The sequence below is a fragment of the Pagrus pagrus genome, assembly GCF_965226575.1.
Source record: "Pagrus pagrus genome assembly, chromosome: 9".
In the NCBI taxonomy this organism is placed as follows: domain Eukaryota; kingdom Metazoa; phylum Chordata; class Actinopteri; order Spariformes; family Sparidae; genus Pagrus; species Pagrus pagrus.
In genome coordinates, this window is record NC_140193.1 from 31,738,752 (window position 1) to 31,762,745 (window position 23,994).

The window sequence follows — 23,994 nt, forward strand, 5'->3', positions numbered from 1 at the left end:
CGTGTCCATCCCATATCAGTCTGCACAGTGAGCCTTCTACTGTCTAACAGAGCAAGCTGCTTGCTAGATGCTTCTGCCTGACACAGTCCTCCAGCTAGTGTATGTGGTTGTGTTTTTACACTTCACTCTTCCCCCTTCACTCTGTATGTGTGTGTGTGTGTGTGTGTGTGTGCCGTCATACACACACAAACACACACTCACTCACACATATCAAAAAGCCATCTCTTAATGGCAGTCAAATCCCCTGGATAGAGGGAGGGATGGATGGAGATGGGCGGTTGGCAGGATTACAGAAGTAAAGCGAGGCTCTGATCAAACCACTGGGGCAGAGTGGTAACTTAGAAACACACAGATTACACCCTACCAACACACACACACACACACAGACACAGACACAGACACACACACACACACACACACACACACACACACAGCATGAAGTTGGACATAGAACTTATCAGAAATGCATATGTTGAAATGGATGAGGAGATCAGCATGCTATTATTGGTGTGACATGATGAGAGGGGCGATCAGTACGATTTGTTGAGTAAGATAACCATACTGTCAAAGCTCCATTTTTCGCCAGAGAGCTAAATGTGTTCACTATAGCTGGGTTCACCCGACGTGAATGTCCCTAAAACCTTATTTTCAAAATGACAGAAATTATACAACAGGGTTTTAATGGGTGTCACTGGCTCTGTGCTTATGAAACCTACTCAGCACATTAGAGACCATGTGACCTTTCAAGAGTAACGTCAAAAACCTCCCAAAACTGGGGTAAACATGGTTTTCATGAAGGATGAAAGATATGTACGGCTGTTTTTTTTCGTACTGCCTAAAAAAAACCCAGAGAAAGCCAAAGAGTCGTCCATCTATAGACATGAAATACAGGTCAGGTTTCATTTATCATTTTACCCTCACTTTGCCAGAATGAGTCACTAGATAAAAAATGATGTCACTTAAAAGTTCAGTGCACATCTTACCATATTTTGGTTGCACATCTGGTTACCATGGGAAGAAATAATATAAACATTGTGACAACACCTGAAGATTTGGGTCATCTGGGAGTTTCAGCTCACCAGGTCTGACTCCTGCAACACTTGCCAAGCCAACCTTCTCATATAGGGAATACACAGGTGTTACTAGTGCAACCCCAATTCCAAAAAAGTTGGGACACTGTGTAAAACGTAAGTAATAACAGTGCAATGATTTGCAAATCCCTTTTAACCTATGTTCAACTGAATACAGTACTAAGACAATACATTTAATGCTCAACTAATAATTGTTGTTTTTGTAAATATACAATCATTATGAATTTGATTCAAGCAACTCGTCCAAAACAGTTGTGACAGGAGCATGTATACCACTGTGTTCAATCACCTTTTCTTTTACCACCAAGCGTCGTCATATTTTGTGCTTCATAATGCACCACACATTTTCAATGGGAGGTAGGTCTCTAATACCCACACCCTTACTACAAAAACTAATTATAAATCACTTAATTTTGTGGTCAAACTAACTTAACACATTAAGCTGGTTCTATAATGACGTACAATGACGTATATAGTGGACTCTGGGAGTCATGCATCATCCTCCAAGCTTGGCTTGTAGTGTGTGTGTGTGGTTGAGACAGAGAGAGACATGGTGGCTGTGCTCAATGTAGTCAGGTCTTGATCAGAGCAGAGGGAAAGTTAACAGTGAAGTTGCCTCGTGGCAGTAAATGTACAGTACAGGTTACAGTTATGGTTTGACCATGAATAAACTCCGGCAGCTCCTCAATACCCAAGAGGACCTCATGTTCATGTGACCGCCATCACCATCTCTGCTAATATCTATGCAATCGCTGTCATTGCTCTTGCTAGAACGGCACTCTGGTTGCAGTGGCAATGGATTAAGTCCGACAATTAACCACACGGCCATTCTCTGCTTGACAAAGAATGTTAGACAGGAAGAACCACTGGCTCAAGAGGGGCTTTACATGCAGTGCAGCCTCAGGGACCAAAGGCCACAGCATTCATTGTATATTTTCAGCCTTGCCCCTTACGTGTAGGTTTCTCCTGATTCTCTGAACCTTTTGATGGTATGGAAAATTTATTTTAATTCTGCACTGTAAGTGCCAGTGGGGAATGCCTTTGCCATGAGGGGGTGTACTTGGTCCGCAATGGTGTTTGGACAGCTGGTGCATGTCAAGTGGCATCCACATAGATGGAGCCAAGGATTCTCAGCAGAACATTGCATTGTAACGAGATGTTCAATGTTAATCACATCACCCGTCAGTGGTGTTAATGTTGTGGCTGATCAATGTATTAAAAGGTTTAGTTCTAACTTTCCAAGTAAGACATGACAGTGTGTCAGTGGGCCAACATGCACAATACCAGGACCCTGAAAATCAAGAAAGCTAGCTATCATTTACAGTATGTCAGTATCAACACCTGTGCTTTTCCTGCTTTGACATGTCAAATGTCTGTGAAAAGGCATCAGATACTGATGTTGGGCCATGAGGCCTAATGGCTTGCAATTAGTGTTCATCCCAAAGGTGTTGGATGGTGTTGAAGTGAGTGATCTATGCAGACCAACCAAGTTCTTCGACATCAAACTGGAAAAACCCTTTTTTTCTCTAACATTTCATGAGTTCACTTTGCTCTATAATTTGTGAAATATCTAAAAGTCTCTAGGGCACAGAAATGTTTTTGTATTCCCTTTGTCTCGTCATAAGATGTTCTTTGCAGGTTTGCCTTGGGCATCAGTGAGTCCTGACTTGAATCCAATTGAGAATCTGTGGAGGGAGCTTAAGATCAGGGTGATGGCAAGGAGACCCTCCAACCTGAAAGAGTTGGAGCTCATCGCTAAAGATGAATCGGCAAAAATACCAGTAGGGACATGCAAAAAGCTGGTCAGCAATTATGGGAAGTATCTGATTGCTGTAATAGCCAATAAAGGCTTTTCTATTGATTGAGGTTATGAATCATTTTGGACATGCCACTTTTTGTTCAAATGTAAATAAAAGCTGAGAAATATTTTTTTCCACAATGATGCCTCTTGTACATTGTCTTATCTTCTGGGAGACGCCTGTGTCATTTCCAATCAAGAAAAAACTTGCTGTAAGTCAAGTCAAAATTTGCAAGGGGTATGACTAATTTCGGGCTTGACTGTAGTATACTTGGTTGGGTTGCATTTACGTAGGTCAGGTTTTTTTTTATTCAATTTTCTTTTCTAATTGAACAAAAACACAACTTGAAATGGCTCGTGTCCGTCTGTCCTTCCTTAAGCCAGGCTGTTTGCGCAAACATGTTAGTCGAAAAAGATGATCTCAGTGAGTTGACAAGTGTCAAAAGAGGTTTGGGAAAATAAGACAAGTGAAACAGTTGAATTTACAAATTAAATCTTTATATTTTTCCAAAAGAAATTAAGCCCAATCTATACCAAATTGAATTTTGCAGCCTGCCCTGTATCCACACAAGGCAACTGACTGCTTGCTACAGGTCTTCTCTGCACAACTACAGTAAACAAGTCATCATGAAACATGCTTGATTTTTCAAGATACTTTTGCATTCAAACATTTTATTTTGGTAAAATCATACAATTGCACAGCTGAGTATTTCCCATGCAGTGCAGTAGCCTATAAGCTAATACAGAAAGCAAAGTCTACATCTAAAGAGCTCTAGAGTCCTCTCGCAAATGTGGAAAAAGTCTCAGGTTCTGCCTGCAAATACTTGCACAGAACCTTCAGTTCAACCCATACAATTCCAACAGCTGCCTTGGAAATCAATGCTGCAGACTTGCTCCACATTCACAGAGAACTCAAGGAGGTGTCATATGCAAATACAACAATAAGAATAAACCACATGTTTGTTTCTTTAAGGATTGCCATGTGCCAGACAGTCACTGGAGAAAAACAATTATCAGGTCAAATTAGAATAAAGAATCAATAATGCACACAATTGGAGAATCTGAACACTTCTGCACTGATATGCTTAGGAAATTTATTTGCTTTTTTGACAGCTATATTCCAAACCTTGGCATGTTTGTTCAATTCCATTATAAATTTTGTTGACCAATTATAATAATCTAATAGAGATGACTGGCCCTGAGGAGGCCCTGAAACAGCTGTGGATATTATTTACCGAGTCCAATGTATCTTAAACATTAAAAAGCTCACACTACCCCGAAATATATAAATTTCACGCATACAGGTGACATTCAACATTCAAGTGCCAGTGTTTTTTGTACTGTCTTTTGGTCAAGTTTCTGAAACTTTCAAAGAATCACTTTGAGGCTTACAAAAATAAATATTTGTCAAAAATGCTTAATAAATTACACAAAACTAGCAGCAAAAGTAGAATCTAGAAATCTGTGCAAATGGCTAAATTCCCCCGACTGCTAAATCCCCTGGTCCCAAATAAATCCTGGTTTAAACTTTGAGAACCCTTCCCCTTTGTAAACAAGCTGCGTTTTTCACAATCTCCTCACACACAATATTTGGAAGCTTAAGGACACATATCCAAGACATCTATATAAAACTCTAGATGTGCAATAAAAGAACTTTTGTAAAACTTGATGGGCACGACGTGCAAGGGCTAAATCAAGTAGCACCATTCAATCTCAAGTTCTCAACACTGTCAGTGCATCCGCTTTTAGTTCAATTTCTTAAAAAAAAAACAAAAAAAAAACACAAAGGTTCAAGGCACAACACACCCGATGAGAAAATTGGGAGGTGAAACGCCCCATCTCGTGCTCTCGATGGCTGCTCCCCTTTCAGAGGAGAAGCCTGCTCTGGCTTTAGTAAGTCATAGATTTTTTTTACATGTCTGAGCAGATAAACTCCCAGAGGACCTGACAGTACTTTAATGTTCAATAAGGAAGTGGACACCCCCCATCTTTGGCCACCTCCAGTTACACTACGCAGCAATGGAAACCAAAGCCACTGACAATGGCGGTGCACTTGAAAACCGCTCCCCACGCCTACCCCTGTTCCCCAAATCCCAGTGGTCAGAGTGCTGCTCTACCCTGCTCCGTTCCTTGCTGTTAAATTGATAAACCTCAGTGATCATTTAAATGCCTGTCTCTTAAAGATGAACCATGCCTCCAACGCAGCTTGAAAAGAGAAAACGTTTGTAATTAAGTTAAGCCTGCGACTCAGTTCACGTGTCCTTTCTCCTTGACCAAAAAACAAAACACTTGCAAGCGTAGAATACCATCTGGGCCTCATGGTTGCCGGTAAACACTAACACCACGCTATGCCCTCCCGATGCTGTGGTCCTTTATGCAGCCATTTTGAACTTCACTTTCAAGATGGCAGGCATTTTTTGTTTTGATACATATTTGTAGAGAAACAATTCAAAAATCAAAAAACTGAATCAGTTTTTCAATTTTGCACACACCTGCACCAAAAATGTCTCAAGTAAAAATAAACAAAAAACACCGCCCACTTAATGTAGCTAGCACTTGATAACATACTAGCTGCCGTAACACTGTCAAGTCAATTGAAAAATGTGGAGTAACAAGTTCCAGCAGTGATTATTCTTGTTTAAACCTCAGCAATTATTGGCACTGAGCTTAATGACTTCTGTGTTTCTTAAGATTACAATAGGAATGGCTATTTCAAAGACTATCATATCCATAAAAAGGAGCCTGTCCAGGATAGAGTGAGCAAAAAAAGTAAGAAAAACAAATGTAACTTTGTACCTCAGGATTAAAATACAGTTGCTTTGCAGAGTGGCCCAGTTTGTATTAGACATAGTAATGGCTCCCTTAGCTGTTTGACTATAGAAAAGGCTACATGATGTTCCTGCAATAAATTTGAAGTTCAAATGGAATCATGGCTCAGAGCCACAATACCCCAGTGTTTGCCAAGGTTTGATTAAGTCCAAGCTTATTTTGCCTTTCTAATATTTTTCAAACAAAATAGTAAAATCAAATTTAGAGCTCTTGGCCATGTTCATCTGGTGAAATGAAAACACAGGTTTCCTGTTTAAATTCCGAAGGCACAGTACATTAACATACAAATGATCCTCAGGTTATTCAATTGGGTTTTTTCCACAAAAAAGAACAAAAATACTTTTAACAATGAAAGTTCGAGGTTGCTATCGAACAATGCATGTCAGCATCCATGCTCACTCTGAGGTGTGCGAATCTCTGCGGTCTCCAGTGCATTGCACGTGCTGGTGACTTTCCTTTGCGTCGTGCTGCACTTCCTTTTTGAGAGAAGCGAATGGCAGAGAACCAGGGTTGGTAATGTACTGTGTGTCAGTGAAGCTACACAGGGAGGGTTGTTATGGTCTGGCTTAAGTTAACATGTGGTTTCCATTGGGATGGGTTGGCATGGCAACCTATTCCTATGGTGACTAGTTGCCCCACCAATCCACACTACCAGAGTGGCTGTAATTTCCTCCATAGCCATCATTGCTGTAGAAGTTGCCACCAAAGCCACCTGGGAAGGACAAAATCAGAGGTCAGACACCCAAGTGGCAACAAAACTATTTAGAAAAAAATCAAAAACGGACACCGCTTGGCTCGTTTTCTTATTAGTAGGAAGCTTGAGAGTGATTGCATGAAATAAAGAGCTCAAATTTGTAAGATATTCTACACACAGGTCATGATGCTTTTAAGTTAACAGGCTAGAAAATTAAAAAAAGTTTCCTTGCCTCCACCAAAGCCACGGTTTCCTCCATGACCTCCAGTGTTACGCCCTCCGCGGTTGCTACTGAAGCTTCCAGAGCCTCCAGGTGTCTGACGGTAGTCTCTAGCTCCAAAACCACCAGAGAACCTAAACAAGAACACTTGCTAGTTAGACATTATAGCACAAATTTTCTGATGATTAAACAAATTAAAGTTCGGAAGGTGGTCAAAGCCGAGTTGTTTCAAATGGAGGGCAAAGCAACTGCCAGGTATAATATATTGGTCTATTCAACTTAATTTTAATTTACAAGTATGTTAATATCATTTGAATTAATCATTCAATGGCTAAGGTATGGTTCAACTGAGCATTTGTTTCAGAGCACATACTATCCAACTCCATTCCCAAACGTCAGCAATTCACCTGGCTCATGGAATTTTGTCAACAATTACCTCTTAGAGCGTCCACGGCTGCTGCTTTTGTGCTGATGCTCATAGGCTAGGCTCTCAAGCCAGGAGGGAACCTCCTGCTTGGCCTCCACCAAAATGTCCAGCAAATCTTTGGTTATGTTGCTGTTTTTGTCGTTAAAGAACGACGTGGCCAGACCTGTTAAAAAAAAAATAATGAAAAAACGGAGGTTATATAAATACATGTATGCAACATAACAAAGCCATAACAAACAAAAGAAAAAACAAAATCATACCAAGGTTGCCCACACGTCCCGTACGGCCAATACGGTGAACGTATTCCTCAATGTCACTGGGCAAATCAAAGTTAATAACGTGCTTCACATTGCTTATGTCTAAGCCTCGAGCAGCCACCTGGAAAAATAAGAGGTTGGAAAAAAAATATTTCAATGATCATGTCAACAACATCAGACAATTTATAGTGTTCTAGCGTTTCACTGGCCAAATTGATCATAGAACATAAGTTTATTAGCAATCATCATTACCAACAGTTTCCTTCAAGAACAAGTTTGTGTCGTTTCCTCATGATTCCTGCATTTGTCACCATGGAACTGGACCAACAGGGGACACACACACACTCAAACAAAAATAAAATAAATGAAAGTTAACAAAAGATTACTTACAGCTGTAGCCACCAAGATGGGGCAGCGTCCAGACCGGAACTGATGCAGAGCTTCCTCTCTATCTCTCTGGGATCGATCTCCATGGATGCTGGTGCAGGCATAACCCTCGTGGTAAAGGAAGTCTTCCAAAGCATCTGCTCCTTTCTTGGTTTCCACAAACACCAGAGTCAATGAGTCTTTGCCTGTGTTGCCAGAAATAAAGAGGACGCGACAGAGGGAGGAGAGCAGGATAAAGAGCGATAAAGGAGAACAAAAGAAAATAAATCATTCAAAACTGGAAACAAGGGTATGGGGAGGATTTTTTGTGACTCAGAAGATGGGATCAGAAACTTAAAACTGTCATTTAAAAAAGGACAGCAATTACAAGATCATGAAGTAAAGAAGAAAATCAAAAACCAAAATGACAACTTGGAAATGGAGACGGGGGTTGCATAAAAAGCTTTACTTTTACTGACAACCATTAATGGACATCCATTTCTTCAGTCTTTCAGCACAAAGTGCTTGAGATGACAGCTAAATAACCCAATTATGTTAAAATTAGGAATGTCCGAGCAAGTTATTTTTTTGTCTCTGGATCAAGTCCTAATATTGGGTGTGTGCTGACACTTTGTCTGACCCAATACCTATATTTACTTAAAGGGTAACTCAACCAATATTCTGCATATGTGAAAAAGGAGTATAAAGCCTTTTGTAGCAGCAGAGTAAAATCCAACAAATTACCTGCAGGGATGTCTTTCAGTGGATAGGCTTTTTTGTTGGCAATATAGGCAACAGATTTTTAGAAATGGAGAATGGGTGGAGCAAAAAAGGCAGCATCTCTGGTTCTGCTGTATCAGTTTTAATCATTTGTTTTTAAACCGTCCATAATGAGTCCAACAGTGTTATAGGAGAGACCAGTTGCTTTTCAACTGACCCATTAAAATAACGCCGCTGTCTCCTAAATCTGGCACACCACACTTTTCCTGAGCCATTTGATCCCAATACTGAGGTTTCTGGTTAAACACTATTGAGAGTATCAGCTTCAGTTGTTGAAGCATGGCAAATGTGACTCATGACATTTATGCCAAGTGATCTGCTAGAGATCAGACACTGTTGAAGTTGTTTCCACTACATAAACACAGACCATTTGGGGTTGTATGATGGGGTTACAGACCATGCTTCTTTAACCACATAAACAATGTTTCACTGTGTGAGGAAATCTGCTACAGAGAGCACACAGTGCAAGATTGGCCTTTATCAGTCACTTTATTGTCATCTTTTACAGTGATGGCAACCGATATTTGGCATTAATGGCTACCAGAAAAAAAAAAGCTTGAGAAAAAAAAAAATGTTGGGGGTGATGGGGTAGGACAAGCCATTTCAAATTCACAGCTAACCTGCAACTACTTTAACAATGCACTTTGGCACAAGCCAGTATAGTAAAAAAAATATAAAAACATCCATCGAAGCTCTATCCTCTCCAATTACTTATGTCTGGGTACTTTAAAATGAAGCACAGATTAGCACAATCAGAATAGCTTAATTGTCAAGGCGAAAACAAGACACTTGGCTTGCCATTTCCATGCAGTTACAGCCATGTGACTAATGGAAACTGAGAGCTCTTTCTATGACAACCAGCCAACATGATCATGATGAGCCAGCTGACCTTACTGCTGGTGTTGGTTAACACTGTGCTAAAAAACGACTCCTCTTTCAGTGGGGAGAGGTTGTACTATTGACTCGAATTCTGTATTTGAGATTTAGGTCCCTGTGGTGCAAGGCAAATATTATTGAAGATCCTACAAGCTCTTGTTGGAAATTAAAGAAAAACAAAACTGAGGTAGCATGTCAGCTAGGGAGCAGAGGGACAGGATGAGCTGTGGGATGTGATGTTTCTGGTTTGTGGGTCAGAGTGAAGTTATGGTATGTTCATACTTACCGGGTTTCTCTGGTGCCTCTGTCACATTTTCCTGAACCTCACTGGGAATAACTAAGATAAAACCAAACCAGCCGGTAAATGTAAGCTGCTCAGTACACAAAAATATCAGCTTTAGATCATCATGAGAAGTCAACCCCCCTAAAACACGGCAAGCAACTTCAATCCCTGCTCACCACCGATATTTTTTCTTTCACTGCAAGGTCTTGCTATAATGAATATTTGTTAGCACAGATGTATCTAAGTCAATATTAGCTTGATATGAGGCAGACACAGGATGATGGGTTAGAGTCCAATGTGACCTTCATGGGCAGGGGGAAAAAACAACAAAAAAAAGATGTTTCTTATTGTATATGCATTCCTCACCTGTGGCATTGAGAAGGTCAAGAAGGAAGGACCTCTTGTCAGTCTCTTCTACCCAGACCACCTTCTGTGTGATGTTTTCTGAGGTAGAGCCAACACGCCCCACTGCCAGGAAAATGTAGTCCTCCAGGAAGTCACGAGCAAGGATCTACGCACAACAAAATCAGATAAGTATGCAGATATTTATCTAATTAAGCAAGATAATGAGGACCTGATATATCAATGTACCTGGATCTCCTTAGGGAAGGTGGCACTGAACATCATGGTCTGCCGGATGCCTTTAGGTGGCATTGTATCTTGCTCCACAATTCGTCTGATCTGTGGCTCAAAACCCATGTCCAACATGCGGTCAGCTTCATCCAGGACCAAGTAGCTGTAGAGAAACATCTATTTAACTAAGGCAATAAGAGAGCACAGACCTCCAACACCAATAGTACACTCTACAAAATGCAAATCTGCAAGTCTAACCGCCATGCGTGTCTGGATATATTTCTCAAATCACTAGAATATTGTCAAAATATCATTGTGCCTAGCTGAAGCCTCATCATCTGGCCAAAGTTCTCCTTAATATCTTTGATGTGTGTAAGAGTATAAGTAGTTGCATCATATGTGTATTTACGTTTCCATAGCCACTTAAATGTTTTAAACATACAGTATTTCATATACTTGTCAACTCAATCTGTTACTCTGCAGCTTCAATAATCCAACACACTGGATAGCTAGAGCAAGCTCAAAGGGTCAAAACTCAAATTCAAAATACCCAACTGGGTTTTTTCGGGTATGCTGTGTGCCAGGAGAAGGACTGGAAAGACCGTTGACCGACAAGATGATAACGTATTTGTCAGGCTCCTCATAAGCATTGGGTATAAATTCAGTTATTCAAAGTTAATGTGGGAATAAAGGTTTGTTTTCTTTCTGATAAGTTGGAGGTGTGCAGCCTGTCGCCTGCAGCTCTTTAACAGCTCCTTCTTGATCTGTTACTCCCAAAGACTGTATAGAACTATTCCCTGACATATTCCAAACGGATCCACTGTCAAAAAAGACGAAAATTATCATTGTTTTGTACACATTTTTGCTTGTTTTAATTAATTAAAGAAGTGATTAATAGTTTTTGTTTACTTTTTATCTTACAAACTTTTTATCTTATCGAATTTACAAACGCGTACAAAAGCATGTGATAGCGCGACTTCGCTGGAGACTTTTAGAAGCTAACTGGTGTTTATCCGATTTTGTGTGTGACACAAGCGTGTTTTACAACCTGGACCTTATTTCTAGCAAAATATATGGTCATTTACTCACCCAGATAATGCCCCGTTACTCGCATTATATGGATATATCGGCGCTACACTGGATCTAATTTCGTCCGAACGACTTCAAATGACACCAAAGTTATCTGGGTGAGTAAATGATCATATATTTTGCTAGAAATAAGGTCCAGGTTGTAAAAAACGGTAGTTATCCTTTAATGAGCACAAACAGCTAATTATAGCACTTTACTGAAAAAGTATTTTATTTACCACTTTATATCCAATATAGCAATGGTCTTGCTGAAATAAGATTGAGAATGACTGACAAGATGTGCACTGATTTTGGAAATATGGCTCATGATATATTGTCTATAGAAATGTATGATTCAGCTTTTTCCCCCACAGTCTAGTGTCAAATCAGATCCACTCGACTAAGTTTCATGAAAAATCGGGCTGTAGTTTTCCCTAATCCTGCTGCCAGAACTAAAAACAACATCACCTCCTTGGTGAAAGTAATAACAAAATACAAATATGAAGTACATTGCAATATTAATCTCAGTATGGATCCCTCTGTTATACTGACTTGCAATAGTCCAGACCAATCTTGCCCCTCTCCATCATATCAACCAGACGTCCAGGTGTGGCCACCAGCAGGTGACAGCCTCTCTCCAAATCCCTTATCTGCTGGCCAATATCAGCACCACCATACACCACACAGGGGCGCACACGTGAGCGATAGGCAAACTAAAATGTTGCAAGAAAGAGAAACAAGCTTAAAGATACATATTCAGTGTCCAGGAAAACAATGTTTTGTGTCATGGATGGTGTCAGTTAGTCAGAAGTATTCTTGAAACTCACCTTCCTGGCCTCATCATAGATTTGCAAAGCCAGTTCTCTAGTGGGAGCCAGGATCAGGGAAAGTGGGTATTGCTTACGACGACCATACCTTCCATTTTCCTGAAGATGAAAGAAATATTGTTTATTAGGAACAAGTCAGATGGTAATGCAAAATATCTTCACTGTGTATTCTTTCCCCAGTACCTGTCCATTGTTCTTAGCGGCCTGAAGGGCATCTCCAGGTCCATCAGTGTAAATCTGACTCAGCACTGGCAGCAAAAAAGCAGCAGTCTTACCAGAGCCTGAAACACAGCAGGGATTATACCATTTTAAACTCAAATGTATAACCATGGAGCCAAAGGGTATACCCTGAATGACCCACAAACCTTTACTTTCCATTTAAAAATGTTATAATAACCCCACATTAAGTGCACGTTTTCAGAAACACTTACCAGTCTGGGCGCAAGCCATCAGGTCTCTCTTGGACTTGATGATGGGAATAGCATGCTTCTGGACCGGAGTGGGACGAGTGTAGCGACTCAAGGTGATATTGCCCATGACAATCTCCCCCATGTCTACATCATGGAACTACATAATGATTTGACAAATCAGTTTAAGACAAACTGTTCCATCAAACCCTTTAAAAGTCAATTTTGAATTAATCCCTATGGACAGAGGATGGCCATTTAAATTACATCATTAAGATTACACAAGATCTGCTGAGTATAAACTTACACTTTCAATGTGGGGCGGGCAGTTGCTTCCAGTGGCTTCCACAGGAATATCATCATATTTCTCAAAATTTATCCCAGTGTTGCTTCCGGAGAAAAGCTCACTAAAAATTAAGGTTTGCCAAAGTTGTGGTCAAATGCAGATACCAGATAGCTGTACATTGTGTTATTGTGTTTTGTGAGCAGAATCTGTCTTACTGTTCCAGGCGCTCATTGGGAGCAGTGGGCTTGGACCAATCATCATCTCTGGAGTCTTCCACCCAGCGAGTGTTTCCTCCACCAGCAAAACCCCCACGCTCATATCTGTACACAAAAAGTGTTTAAAAGTGTGGAGCAAAAACAAACCCTTTAAATTCATGTCTCCTTCAATACAAATGTATCTGCACAACACAATTGTTAAGACTTTTCTTCTTCAAAAAATCAAAAGGCAACCTACACCATGCACTTTTCATTACTTTAAAAATAGCTGTAGCAACAACAGCTACACCTTGAGTGTATAACTTAACATGCAATTCAACAGCTTTACCAACTTGTGTCTCCATATAAAATTATTTCCGTTTATTGCGAGTTAAAGCGCTTCTTTATCTTTTATTTAACCTTTTTATGTTAAATAACAGATCTTGAGCGATAGTCCATAGCGATATCCTATTTAAGGCTGCATGGCGATACCATCTTTAACTTGGCCACCAGTGTGTTGGCTATTCTGACAGGTATGTTTTAATTAGGGCTTCCAAAAGAAACCGTTCATTTCGATTTATTAATTACAGAAAAAATTACGTGTTAAAAAAACAACGCAGATTAATCATGCTCTGAGACACCCCTTGACCTTACGTCACTGAACACGTTCCACAACAGCTTTATAAACATGATGGAGGCAGATAACTCAACGCTGCTGAGCATACTGAATGGAGAAGTCACACTCCAGCCAGTGTTTCTAACTGTCAAAAATTGAGGTCGGAGCTCAGCCACCAACCATTGCTCTCCACTCACTCACTACGAACTGCCCTGTTCTTAAAAAAGGTGCCACACTGCTCTGAAGACCAGAAGCCAAGCTTGGTGGACGATATACAAGTCTGAGATTCTACTCTAGACAATTCCATTTTAGTGACACCCTAATTTTTTTTAAGCACAAAATTATGTTATTTGTCAAAAATGATAAAAAGATTGTCAGGAACGATCATAAAAATGCCAAAACACACTGGAGCAGTACTTAACAAAAAGACGCCCAGATGGAAGTGTTGACAGAAGCGCCATTTAGTGCAACTTATTCCGCAAGGAATTTCCTAATCATCAGAATAATTCAAGCTTAGAATATCACCTCCTTTTAAAGTTTAGAAAGTCCATTTATTCACTCATCTACAAAAATCCATTTGCGCTGAAATATTTTTAAATGCTTACGGCTAATATTGGCATACGGATTAATTACGATTAAATAATCACAAAGCTTGTAATTAGATTATTTTTTTAATTGCTTGACAGCCCTAGTTTTATTACATCAATTACTTCCAACTTACTGGTTAGCTATTGTTAACTATTAACTAACCGTTAACTATTTTTAGTAGAAGTAAGAGGATTTGAAGTGCTCATCACAGAACACAAATTTTACTGAATGTCTAAAACTTTAGACATCAAAGAACTTGAAGACGCTTTACAGGCTCAAAAAACCTAAAAGTGCAGTCCATTACAAATGTAATAAATTTACACACCTTCCCCTTGAGCCTGCCCCACGGTCATTGAAGAAGGCCGACTTGTTCCTATCAGAACGTCCCCCAAAACTGTTGTAGGCAGCATCCCTTGGAGGTCCTCCCCAGCTGCCATCTTTGTTGTCATAACTGCCAAACCCTGTAGTAACCAGATCAACCCATCAGTCGTGTAGTTTCTTCTGCAAATAAACTCAGAGCCAAAAGTCAATAGTGAAGCTTACGTTCCCCTAAAGCAAAACGCCATCAGTCGTTTCATCGTAAATTAAGTGCACAGCTACTGTTAATTATGATTTAATGTAAATCTATCATGTTTATTCAGCATAAATAAAGAGTCTTGATATCATAACTGTATAAACAAGGGTGGGGGAGGGCCAAGTTTAAGTCTGAGGCTACACTGTCATCTATCCAAATCTAGAGCTATAATTAAACATTCTAAGGCATGTCAGGATTTCCCCACCTGCATTTTGCAATGGTTGATTAAACGAGCCTCCACCCCTGTTACCACGGTAGGCGCCACGCCCACCTCTATCATTGCGAGGGGGTCCTCGCCCTCCAAAGCCCCCATTTGTGCGGTTGTCATGGTAACCATTCACAAATCCATTGCTGCGTCCACTGTCCCATCCTGGTGAATCTTCATGGAAGACAAAAAACAGAATACAAGGCTTGAGGAGGCACATAATGCGGCATGTGTTACTTATTTGTGTCAGTATACATTTGGCTGTACTCAAAGTCCTGACTAACCATGAGTCTCTCTTCCACTGCTCACCTATTCTTAGCCTTATTACTGATAGGTGGGATGCAAGCAGTCCATAGTAGACTAGAACCTTGACTGAAAGCTTGCACAATTGTGAGAAACATACACTCCAACAACATTTGTGTCACCGGGTAAAATAATGTTGTTCAATATAAAAACAGTAGCAAAAATGCAAAGCAAGTTCTAGACCTGTGCATTAGAACAGACGCAGAGAAATCAAAGGTTGTGGATTAAACAAATAATCCACTGACTTTTTTTTTTTTTTTTTTTATAAATAACCACCCAGACACTGGCCTTGTTATTTGAGTAGGATGACTTCTGTACAAAGAGACCTACTGAGCCCCCTCTCAGCCTGTTTGGGACATTTACCACAGCGATCTGCCCAGCTTCGGACACTGGCTGTGTCATCGTTCCCATCTGTGGCCACACTGTTACCAGTGCAGACTGAGGATGAGGCTGGTAGGGGATAAATTATAGTTATTGCTTCCATGCTAAGTAGTTGAGGCTATGTCACTACAGCATCAAGGGGCAGACCAACCACACAGATCTAGTCTCAGATTAGTCTTGCTTTGAATGAGAATTGGTTCAGCCAAATGGGCCAATTCTAGATCTGTGGTGATGACATTTACTTAATACCTGTGTGCCAACAGCGTTGTGGTGCCCTCTTCAAGTAAGCACAAGGGGAAAAGGGTTGTAGACAGGCAGAGTTTTTTGTCTCTGATGTTGATCTGAGTAATTAAATTCAGAATATCAGGCAAAACAACAATACACTGTCTATTACTTTTTACACAAGCCCAAACAGTGCCCCGTCGATGGCAACAGGACATGGATTTGCATCTGAACGGGTAGTATTTGGGACCTCTCAGACAGAGCTGCATTGCAAAGAAAAGGGCATTGAAGTGGTTACCTAAATTTAAGAAGTTCTTCAAAGTCCAAATGTTTAATAGATGTTGCCTTTACTTTTAAAAGTGCAGTGTGGTAAATTCGGCAAAAACCAATCAACATAAAAAATACATCAGGATTTGTGGTAGAATTTAGCTACTCAGACTGGAAGACAAAAATGATGCACGTGAACATAGCAACGAACACCACAATTCACATCAACCCAAACCACCAAAATAAAGAAAAATGCTACTTTTAGAAGAACTAAAAACAATGCAAGTTGAAACTTGATAGCAAAGCTAGCCCTTGAAATGATGATACATCATAGCAACCAAACATGAAAGTTGTAGTAGATCAATTTAATCCACAAATGCCAGACAAACTGCAAAGGAGAAGACCTCATAATCACTACTTTGAAATAACTTTGCAGAAACAAACGTCCCCTTCAGACACTACAGGTCAAGTGAGTGTATGCAGATTTCTGCTCCACTCCCGAGTGCAACAGTAAATTTTAATAGTTATTCTACCTTCACACCAGAGAGAAATAACCAATCAATGAAATCACCCATAGCAGTCAGTTGTCAGAACAAAAGCCTGCGTGCACTGTGGTTCTCAACACGTTATTCAGTAATCACCGTTAGTACTTGACAACCGTGTGCCATCAGTGGACCAAAAGCTACAAGGTCTAGAAAACGTTCACAAGAACAGACTTCAGATTACTGAATGGGATTGATTTACAGTGAATTCAGAAAGAATTCAGACCCCTTCACTTTGTTCACATTTTGTTATGTTGCAGCCTTATGATAAAATCGTTTAAATTAATGTTCCCATCTCATCAATCTACACTCAATACACCATAATGACAAAGCAGAAACAGAATTTTACTGACTGCAGAGCTCAGAGACAGGATTGTGTCAAGGCACAGATGGGGAAATTTCTGCTGCATTGAAGCACAGTGGCCTCGACAATTCATAAATGGAAGGAGTTATGAACAACCAGGACTCTTCCTAGAGCTGGCCACCTGGCCTAACTGAGCAATTGAAGAGAAGGGCCTTGGTAAGAGAGGTGAGCAAGAACCCAATGGTCACTCTGGCTGAGCTCCAGAGACCCCGTGTGGAGCTGGGAGAAACTTCCAGAATGACAACCATTTAGGGTGCTCCAATTGATCGGGCACCGATCGTTATCGGCCGATATAAACTGTATAAAGTTTGATCTGTGGTCTCAATAGAATCCAATCAGAAGAGCCGATCGATAAACACAGGAGACAGTTTCTCTATGCGCTGCTAAAATGTCACAGCCACACACACCACAGGACACTGCTGCTCACTGGCTGCTAACAGCTAACTAACTTTCCACCTACCAATATCAATACAGATTTTCAGTGCCCTCTTGGTTAAACCAGCACAACATATTAGCAAGGTCCTGCCAGCAAGCCGTTTGTGACTGAGGGGATAGATGGATCAGTACCAAGGAACAATTCTCGTAACATTAGGTCTCATGTTGAATGGCCAGCCAGTGATTATAACTAGCGCCGACACAGCGCTGTGGAGAGAGAACTATGGTAACAGCAGGACTACTGTTTGTTTTGAACCTTACAGCATGAGAGCAAACAGCAACCAGAGCTAACAGCTGACACAGCTAATGGCTTACAGCAGAGGCACACAGCAGTTTCTGTTCAGATGAACATGAAGTGTTAAACAGTAAACTGCAGTTTAATGTGACAACACAACAGGTTTACACTAAATAAACATACTGAAGCAGACTACTTTTGCCGAGTACAGTTGACTTTGAGTTTGTAGATACAGGCACATTACATCAGCGTACATTTTATCAATCTTCTGTCAGAGATAAATGTAACCAGATACAAATAGCGACCAGGTGGTGGAATACTGGTCTCAGGGCACAAATGCCCTAATCATATATTTATTTATATTTAAAATATATATATATTTAAAATATGTGTGTGTGTATGTGTGTCACGTGTGTGTGTGATATATATGTGATACATATATAGAATTATTTCCTCAACATTTTAATGCCACTTAACTATGCCAGTAATAGCTAACAATTTTAGATTTCCTTGTCCTTTTGATCTTCAGCCGATACTACTTCCAGCCATTGGTGATCAGCCCAAAAAATCTTGATCAAAGCACCTTTAACAACCATCACTGCAACACTCCACCGATCTGGGCTTTATGGCAGAGTGGCCAGACTCCTCAGTGAAGGACACATGAAAGCCTGCTTGGACTTTGCAAAAAAACACCTTACGGTTTCATCAGACCAGAATCTAGTTTCTCACAGTCTGCGTGTCCATGATTGAACTGTTTGGCCTCCATGTGTGTCTTAATGAAAACCTGGTCCGGAGCACTCAGGACCTCAGACTGGGCCAAAGGTTCATCTTCGAACAGGACAATTACCCTAAGCACACAGTCAAGACAACTCTGAGTAGCCCAGCCAGAGCCCTGACTTGAACCCAATCGAAGATCTCTGGAGACCTGAAAATGGCTGTCCATCAACGGTCCCCATCCAACCTGGCAGAAAATCTCCAAATCCAGGTGTTTAAAGCCTGTCACGTCATACCTGAGAAGACTCCATGCTGTAATGGCTGCCAAAGGCGCTTCAACCTAAATCTAAAATTGTGTTTCCACTTTGTCATCAAGGTGCATAGAGTGTAGACTGATGAGGGGGAAAAAAATATTTAAATGAGTTTAGCATAAGGCTGTAACATAAAATGTGAACAAAGTGAATGGGTTCGAATACTTTCTGAATGCACTGTATGTCAACGCAGCAGTGTACAGCTCCGCATCTGTGCAAAAAAAAACCCACAAAAAACCCTAATTTGATGACTAACAGAGGTTAAAGGGTATGATTCATAAAAGGTGTCACATTCTTTCGCAGCTGATAATGTCGTTATTAGTAGTACAGTCACACTTGTGATGCAGTGCAGTCTTTAAAGCACCATCACATGCATTATAAGCAACCTCATTTGCAAGCTTTGGGAAATGCTGTGTTAGGCCCAAATTTCCGCTGTTTAATCAAGTGACCATGACAAAGCAGGGGGGCTGTAATTATGCCCCAGTTTCCAGCTATATACACTATAAAACTCTGACAAGTAAACGGCATGGCATGCAGGTAGAGGTCAAGGTATACCACATCCATTTCGCCAACCCCCACTGTAGGCATGGTAAAAGGCAAGCTCTTGAGAGGCCAGTCTTGGGTAACCTGAGCAAAGGTAGGGAAGCAGGCTATAAAAAGACTCACCCATAATTACTGGCTCATGCTGTATGAGTGTTGGGCTTGGCTTTACTCTAATAGTTACCAATCTTACAGTCATCCCATCCTGAAGTATAGTTATTTCTGTGTCTTTGAGGACACTCTGCCTGCCATGGTTGTGGGCACTGTTTATAAGAAACTTGGGGGACATTGCAGGTGAAATATGGGCTTGAATGTATAGAGAGACAAAATATTTTAACATATCTATCTCTATCTCTCTTAAAAGAAAGTTACCTCACTTTTTTTGAACTCCTTAATCCAAAGAGATTATGCTTACATCAAAATGACCTTAAACTGTAACAGTTCTTAATTTGAGTGCAAGCATCCCAGCAGAGAGAAGCGCATCAAACAATAATGAGCCCATCATAAACTGTAAAATGTACATCTATAACCCAACCATCTCCTCCTTCGCACAGGTTTTTCTGTTGTGTTGAATGACTATTACATGCATCTGATAATGCAGTTTGCCCTCAGCGAAAGCAGACAGAAGGGACTTACAGAGATTTATTGGTGCCACTGAATAACCGCACTGTCTACCAGCGGAATAAGCATTTCCTGCTGTGGAATAAGAAAACAGTAAAACGAGAAAAACGTCAAGTGTGCAATGACACAGAACCATGATTTGATTATTTTTTTAAAAATGTAAACCTATCTGGCTGAGTATGCCAGGCACAACATGCATCTTGATTTTAAGCCTTTAAGAGGCTAAACAGATTTACAAAAAAAGAAGAGAAGAAGAAAATTACAACCACCTTATCTGTCTTACAAATATGGGAACATTGTTCAAAATCTTGAAATGCCAATGCTTAGGATACAACCATCACCCCATCCACCCACCATATTTCCCATTTTCAGAGCAGGAAAACAGCTAGCACTCCTCTTGTTAACGTGAAACAATAATAAGCTTGGGAAACCTTAACCATGTTCTCCCCATGCCCACTTCATAAAAATATTACCTAAAATGTTTTAACAAAATTGGCTTTAAATCTGTCCCATTGTCTTTCTAATTAAAATTTCAGGCCATTTTACAGTAACGCTTGCCCCATTTTATCCATGTCAAAATAAGCTATAGTGCACAGAAACCAAAAACCCACGTCACAGCTTCTCATCCTTCTGTGCACTATTTTAAATGGAAATAATGTCTTGAATATTCCTGTGGTCTGAAGCAGCAAAACCCTGTAAAACCAACATCTTTGTCTTAACTCTTAAAGACTGATGTGATAAGAAACAAATATTTAATTGTTGTCCCTCAACTGTGCTTGCTTTTACCATGCTCTGATTTTAATATTAACAACACTACAATTCAAACCGGCTTTGATGGTCTGATTGTTAAATCGAACTTACCATTTTTAGAGGCATCTTTGTTTCTCAAGTGAGGTGGAATGTAACGCCCTAGGTAGGGGGGGAGAGCAGTTAAACACATTTGTTTTCGGAGATTGGTATTTACAAATACAATATACATACAAGAACCTTCAGAAAAACACTGTCTCAGTGTGCTACAGTAAAGATGTTTCAACCAGTTTTCTGTATTGCTTGGATAAACAAAATAAATAACTTGAATGTAATAATACAAAAGTATCAAATTATATGAACAGTACCATTAAGCTTAAACTGATTCTAACATAATCAATGATGACACCAACATATCTTCAAAAATCAACTTTGTTACTTACTGCCAGTGCCTCCGCCTTGGCCGTCAGGAGAGTTCAAGTCTAGGACAGCAAGCTACGGAAAGGCAACAATTTTAAAAATATTAGTTAAACCAACATCGAGTTCACCAAGAGTTCTGAAACTACCAATAACAGAAAATGAGCTTAGAGCAAAACAATGACTATCGGTGAAATGACATTCGAATCTAATATCTTCAGTCATTTTGTTTTTGACTTGTTAAGACTGGCTTTGTCCAACCTACGACATGGCACGGCACAGCCATGTAGTCGGTGATCGTTTCAAAAAGGCAAATGCTGACAGGTTAAGATGACATAAAAGTACAATCATTTTCTTCAATACCCTCAGTTAAATTGCTTATCCAATTTTATACAACCTGAACGATCCATTAAATAGTGACCATTCAATTCCAAAACCATTATTGGTCGCTGAAACCGACTGCCAACATTCTCTTCTGCGCCACGTTTCAGGTTGAGAAGGCCTAACATTAGCCGGGCTAACTTTGTGTGATACCGGCCGGACGTAAAGGTTAGCTAACGTTGTAAATTTCCATCGGGGTTAACTGAAATAAAATGACGACGGGTAATTAGTACATGACACATCATTAAAGTTTAACACCGATGTTACATTTTAAGGGGAAACACAGTACTGACAGTCTAGTTAGTTTTGTTCGTTGGCACAACGTAGTGACGAGCTCCGCCATCACAATTTCTCCAGCGACATCATCACCTCCATTTTACCAGCCGCAACGTTAGCTTAGCTAGCTGAAGGCTAGCGACTTAGCTAATGAAGCTCCTTTTTTCTCTGTCGAAACTACATGTGCGTAATGGAAAATCTCAAAATATATATGATAGAAGCAAAGAAGTAACCACTTGAAAGTACTTACCTGCTGATCTAGACCGTGTGGATTATCAACGACCACATGACTCATAACTAAAGAGAGTAGTGGGGATTATTTCAGAAGAGAACGGATTTTCTTTGTTAGCACGGCCGGCAATGCTGTAACGTAAACTTAGCTTTCTTTTCTATACTTAAGATCTTGAGTCAGCAGTTATCTACAAAGTAAGATAGACAACAACGTTTATATTAAATAAATAAAACGATGATCTCTGTTATAAATATAAAGTCCGTTCAAGTTCCCGAATGAAATGACTGCTGTGTAGCTGAAACCCCCTCCCGGCTGGCTTGATCGTGGTGGAATGAGACGTTGAGTGATCAGGTAGCGCGAGATATCGCCTCTGTAACCCCTGGCCACAAATATCGCGATGTTTCTTTTCTTTTCTGTTTTTTTTAAATCTCCGATTGGTTTGGCCAACACGAGCAAGCGAGGAAGTGCCTACATGAAACCAGGCACCACGTTTGGTGTTTCTCGGTCATACAACAGAGCAATGTTTGTTACACTTAAACTATCCAATATTACTCAGTAGGAAGGAGATTTGGCATACATGGAAAGAATAAGTATATCTACGTGTATTAGGATTAATTTGGGATTTACTCAATAGAGATTTCCAGATAATTTGATAAACCTTTCAAACCTGGATGAACCAACTGAGTGATCCCACTTTGAGAACAGACAGACAAGCAAATATGTAATTTAGACTGGGGACGCTAGGGACATGTAACATCCCAACCACTTTTGAAATGGCCAATATTGTCCCTATCACTTTTTAAAAGCATAAAAAATGCTAGGTACTGTGATAAAATGTTGTAACAACACCTAAAAATATAGTTAAATATAGTAAAAACGTTGAATTAAGGATTTATTTTGACCAAAACCAGAGTTGGTGATATCTGTAGGGATCATTTCTGTAATGGGGTCAGACAATTACAATAACAATCTCAGGCTGTCAGTGGCAAAAACAAGCACTTATACAGGCTCGACACACTGGCTGCGTGAGCAGCGCATGTGCGTGGCATTACATCTTGCTTTTCATTTCAGTGTCGATGTTTTTTCCAGGTTGTAGCAGCCACACTGCCAGCATGAATAGTGCATCTCACGTTGAGGCTGCAGCAGTGCATCATCTAGACATTCGGAGTCTCGCCTATTTTTACAGTGACACGCACAGTTCTCTGCAAAAATAGACCTGAAAACGACCTGTAGACAGTTTAACAACATCATACTAGTGTCTCACTACTGTTTTCATGTGTGTATCTGTACAATATGTCACAGACATGAAGAGAATACACATAACAGGTGAAGGGCAGTTTTTCCCTGTGCATTCTCTCCTTCCCTCCCTCTCTTTCCCCATCCCACTTTCTTGGTCTTGCACAGGGAAAAAGGAAATCAAGTGTATTGGTAATTATCAAAGGCAAACTCAATGTAAACAAATAGGGCAGGTAGGATCTGTGCTGCAGCAGCAACGCAACCTATGTGGACACACGCATGTGAGCCGCAGCAGCTCAGCAACGCAGCCGCCACACACTACCAAGCAGCCAGTGTGGACAAAGGGTTAGTGGATGTATGAAGACATTCAAAGTTGTTAAGAAAGATTACATTGCAGCCCATGTTGCAGCTGAGGAAATCTACTAGACCAATTCCAAAACCTTTTGTACCTATAACACTGCAAATTTCCCTTTAAGATCATTGCATCTTATTTTCCATATTTTATAATAAGCTACTATCAGTACAGTGCTGCTTCCTAAAACGTCACCTCCGTTATTCCTCATCTTGCAGTTTCATTTGCTGTAAATTAGGCAACTGTACTTTCAAAAAATATGTAGCTAGCTTGTGCACTTCTCTACTTCTCTATTGACTCTCCTGTTGCTGCCCTTAGTCGAAGAGATTGACAGGTGGTATTTAAGTTTAATTGTGTGGAAATATAAAATCAATCACTTGAGTTTGTTTTAAAATGATGAAATAAATAAATTAAAAATACATTTTTATGTTCCTGCATAACGTCCCCCAGAGGTTAAAA

General features: G+C 40.2%; 1 protein-coding gene across 6 annotated transcripts; it reads right to left on the reverse strand.

Moving 5' to 3' along the window:
- Window positions 1-3,365: 3,365 nt before the first annotated feature.
- ddx3xa (DEAD-box helicase 3 X-linked a) lies at window positions 3,366-22,288 on the reverse strand. 6 transcript variants are annotated; one of them, XM_084361233.1, is made up of 20 exons: window positions 21,966-22,288; window positions 21,085-21,136; window positions 20,756-20,803; window positions 19,910-19,969; window positions 15,026-15,133; window positions 14,506-14,641; window positions 12,998-13,102; window positions 12,804-12,903; window positions 12,521-12,656; window positions 12,273-12,370; window positions 12,090-12,188; window positions 11,815-11,975; window positions 10,213-10,357; window positions 9,988-10,132; window positions 9,625-9,675; window positions 7,707-7,888; window positions 7,320-7,437; window positions 7,069-7,222; window positions 6,645-6,766; window positions 3,366-6,430 (listed from the first exon to the last, which is right to left on the reverse strand). In XM_084361233.1, exons 1-20 carry the CDS (start codon window positions 22,008-22,010, stop codon window positions 6,345-6,347), a joined length of 2,151 nt encoding a protein of 716 aa, XP_084217359.1. In that variant the 5' UTR covers window positions 22,011-22,288; the 3' UTR covers window positions 3,366-6,344. The 6 variants fall into 6 exon arrangements, with proteins under 6 accessions (XP_084217359.1, XP_084217356.1, XP_084217361.1 ...); XM_084361230.1 differs by having other exon boundaries at window positions 14,960-15,133; XM_084361235.1 differs by lacking the exon at window positions 19,910-19,969.
- Between the last annotated feature and the right edge of the window lie 1,706 nt (window positions 22,289-23,994).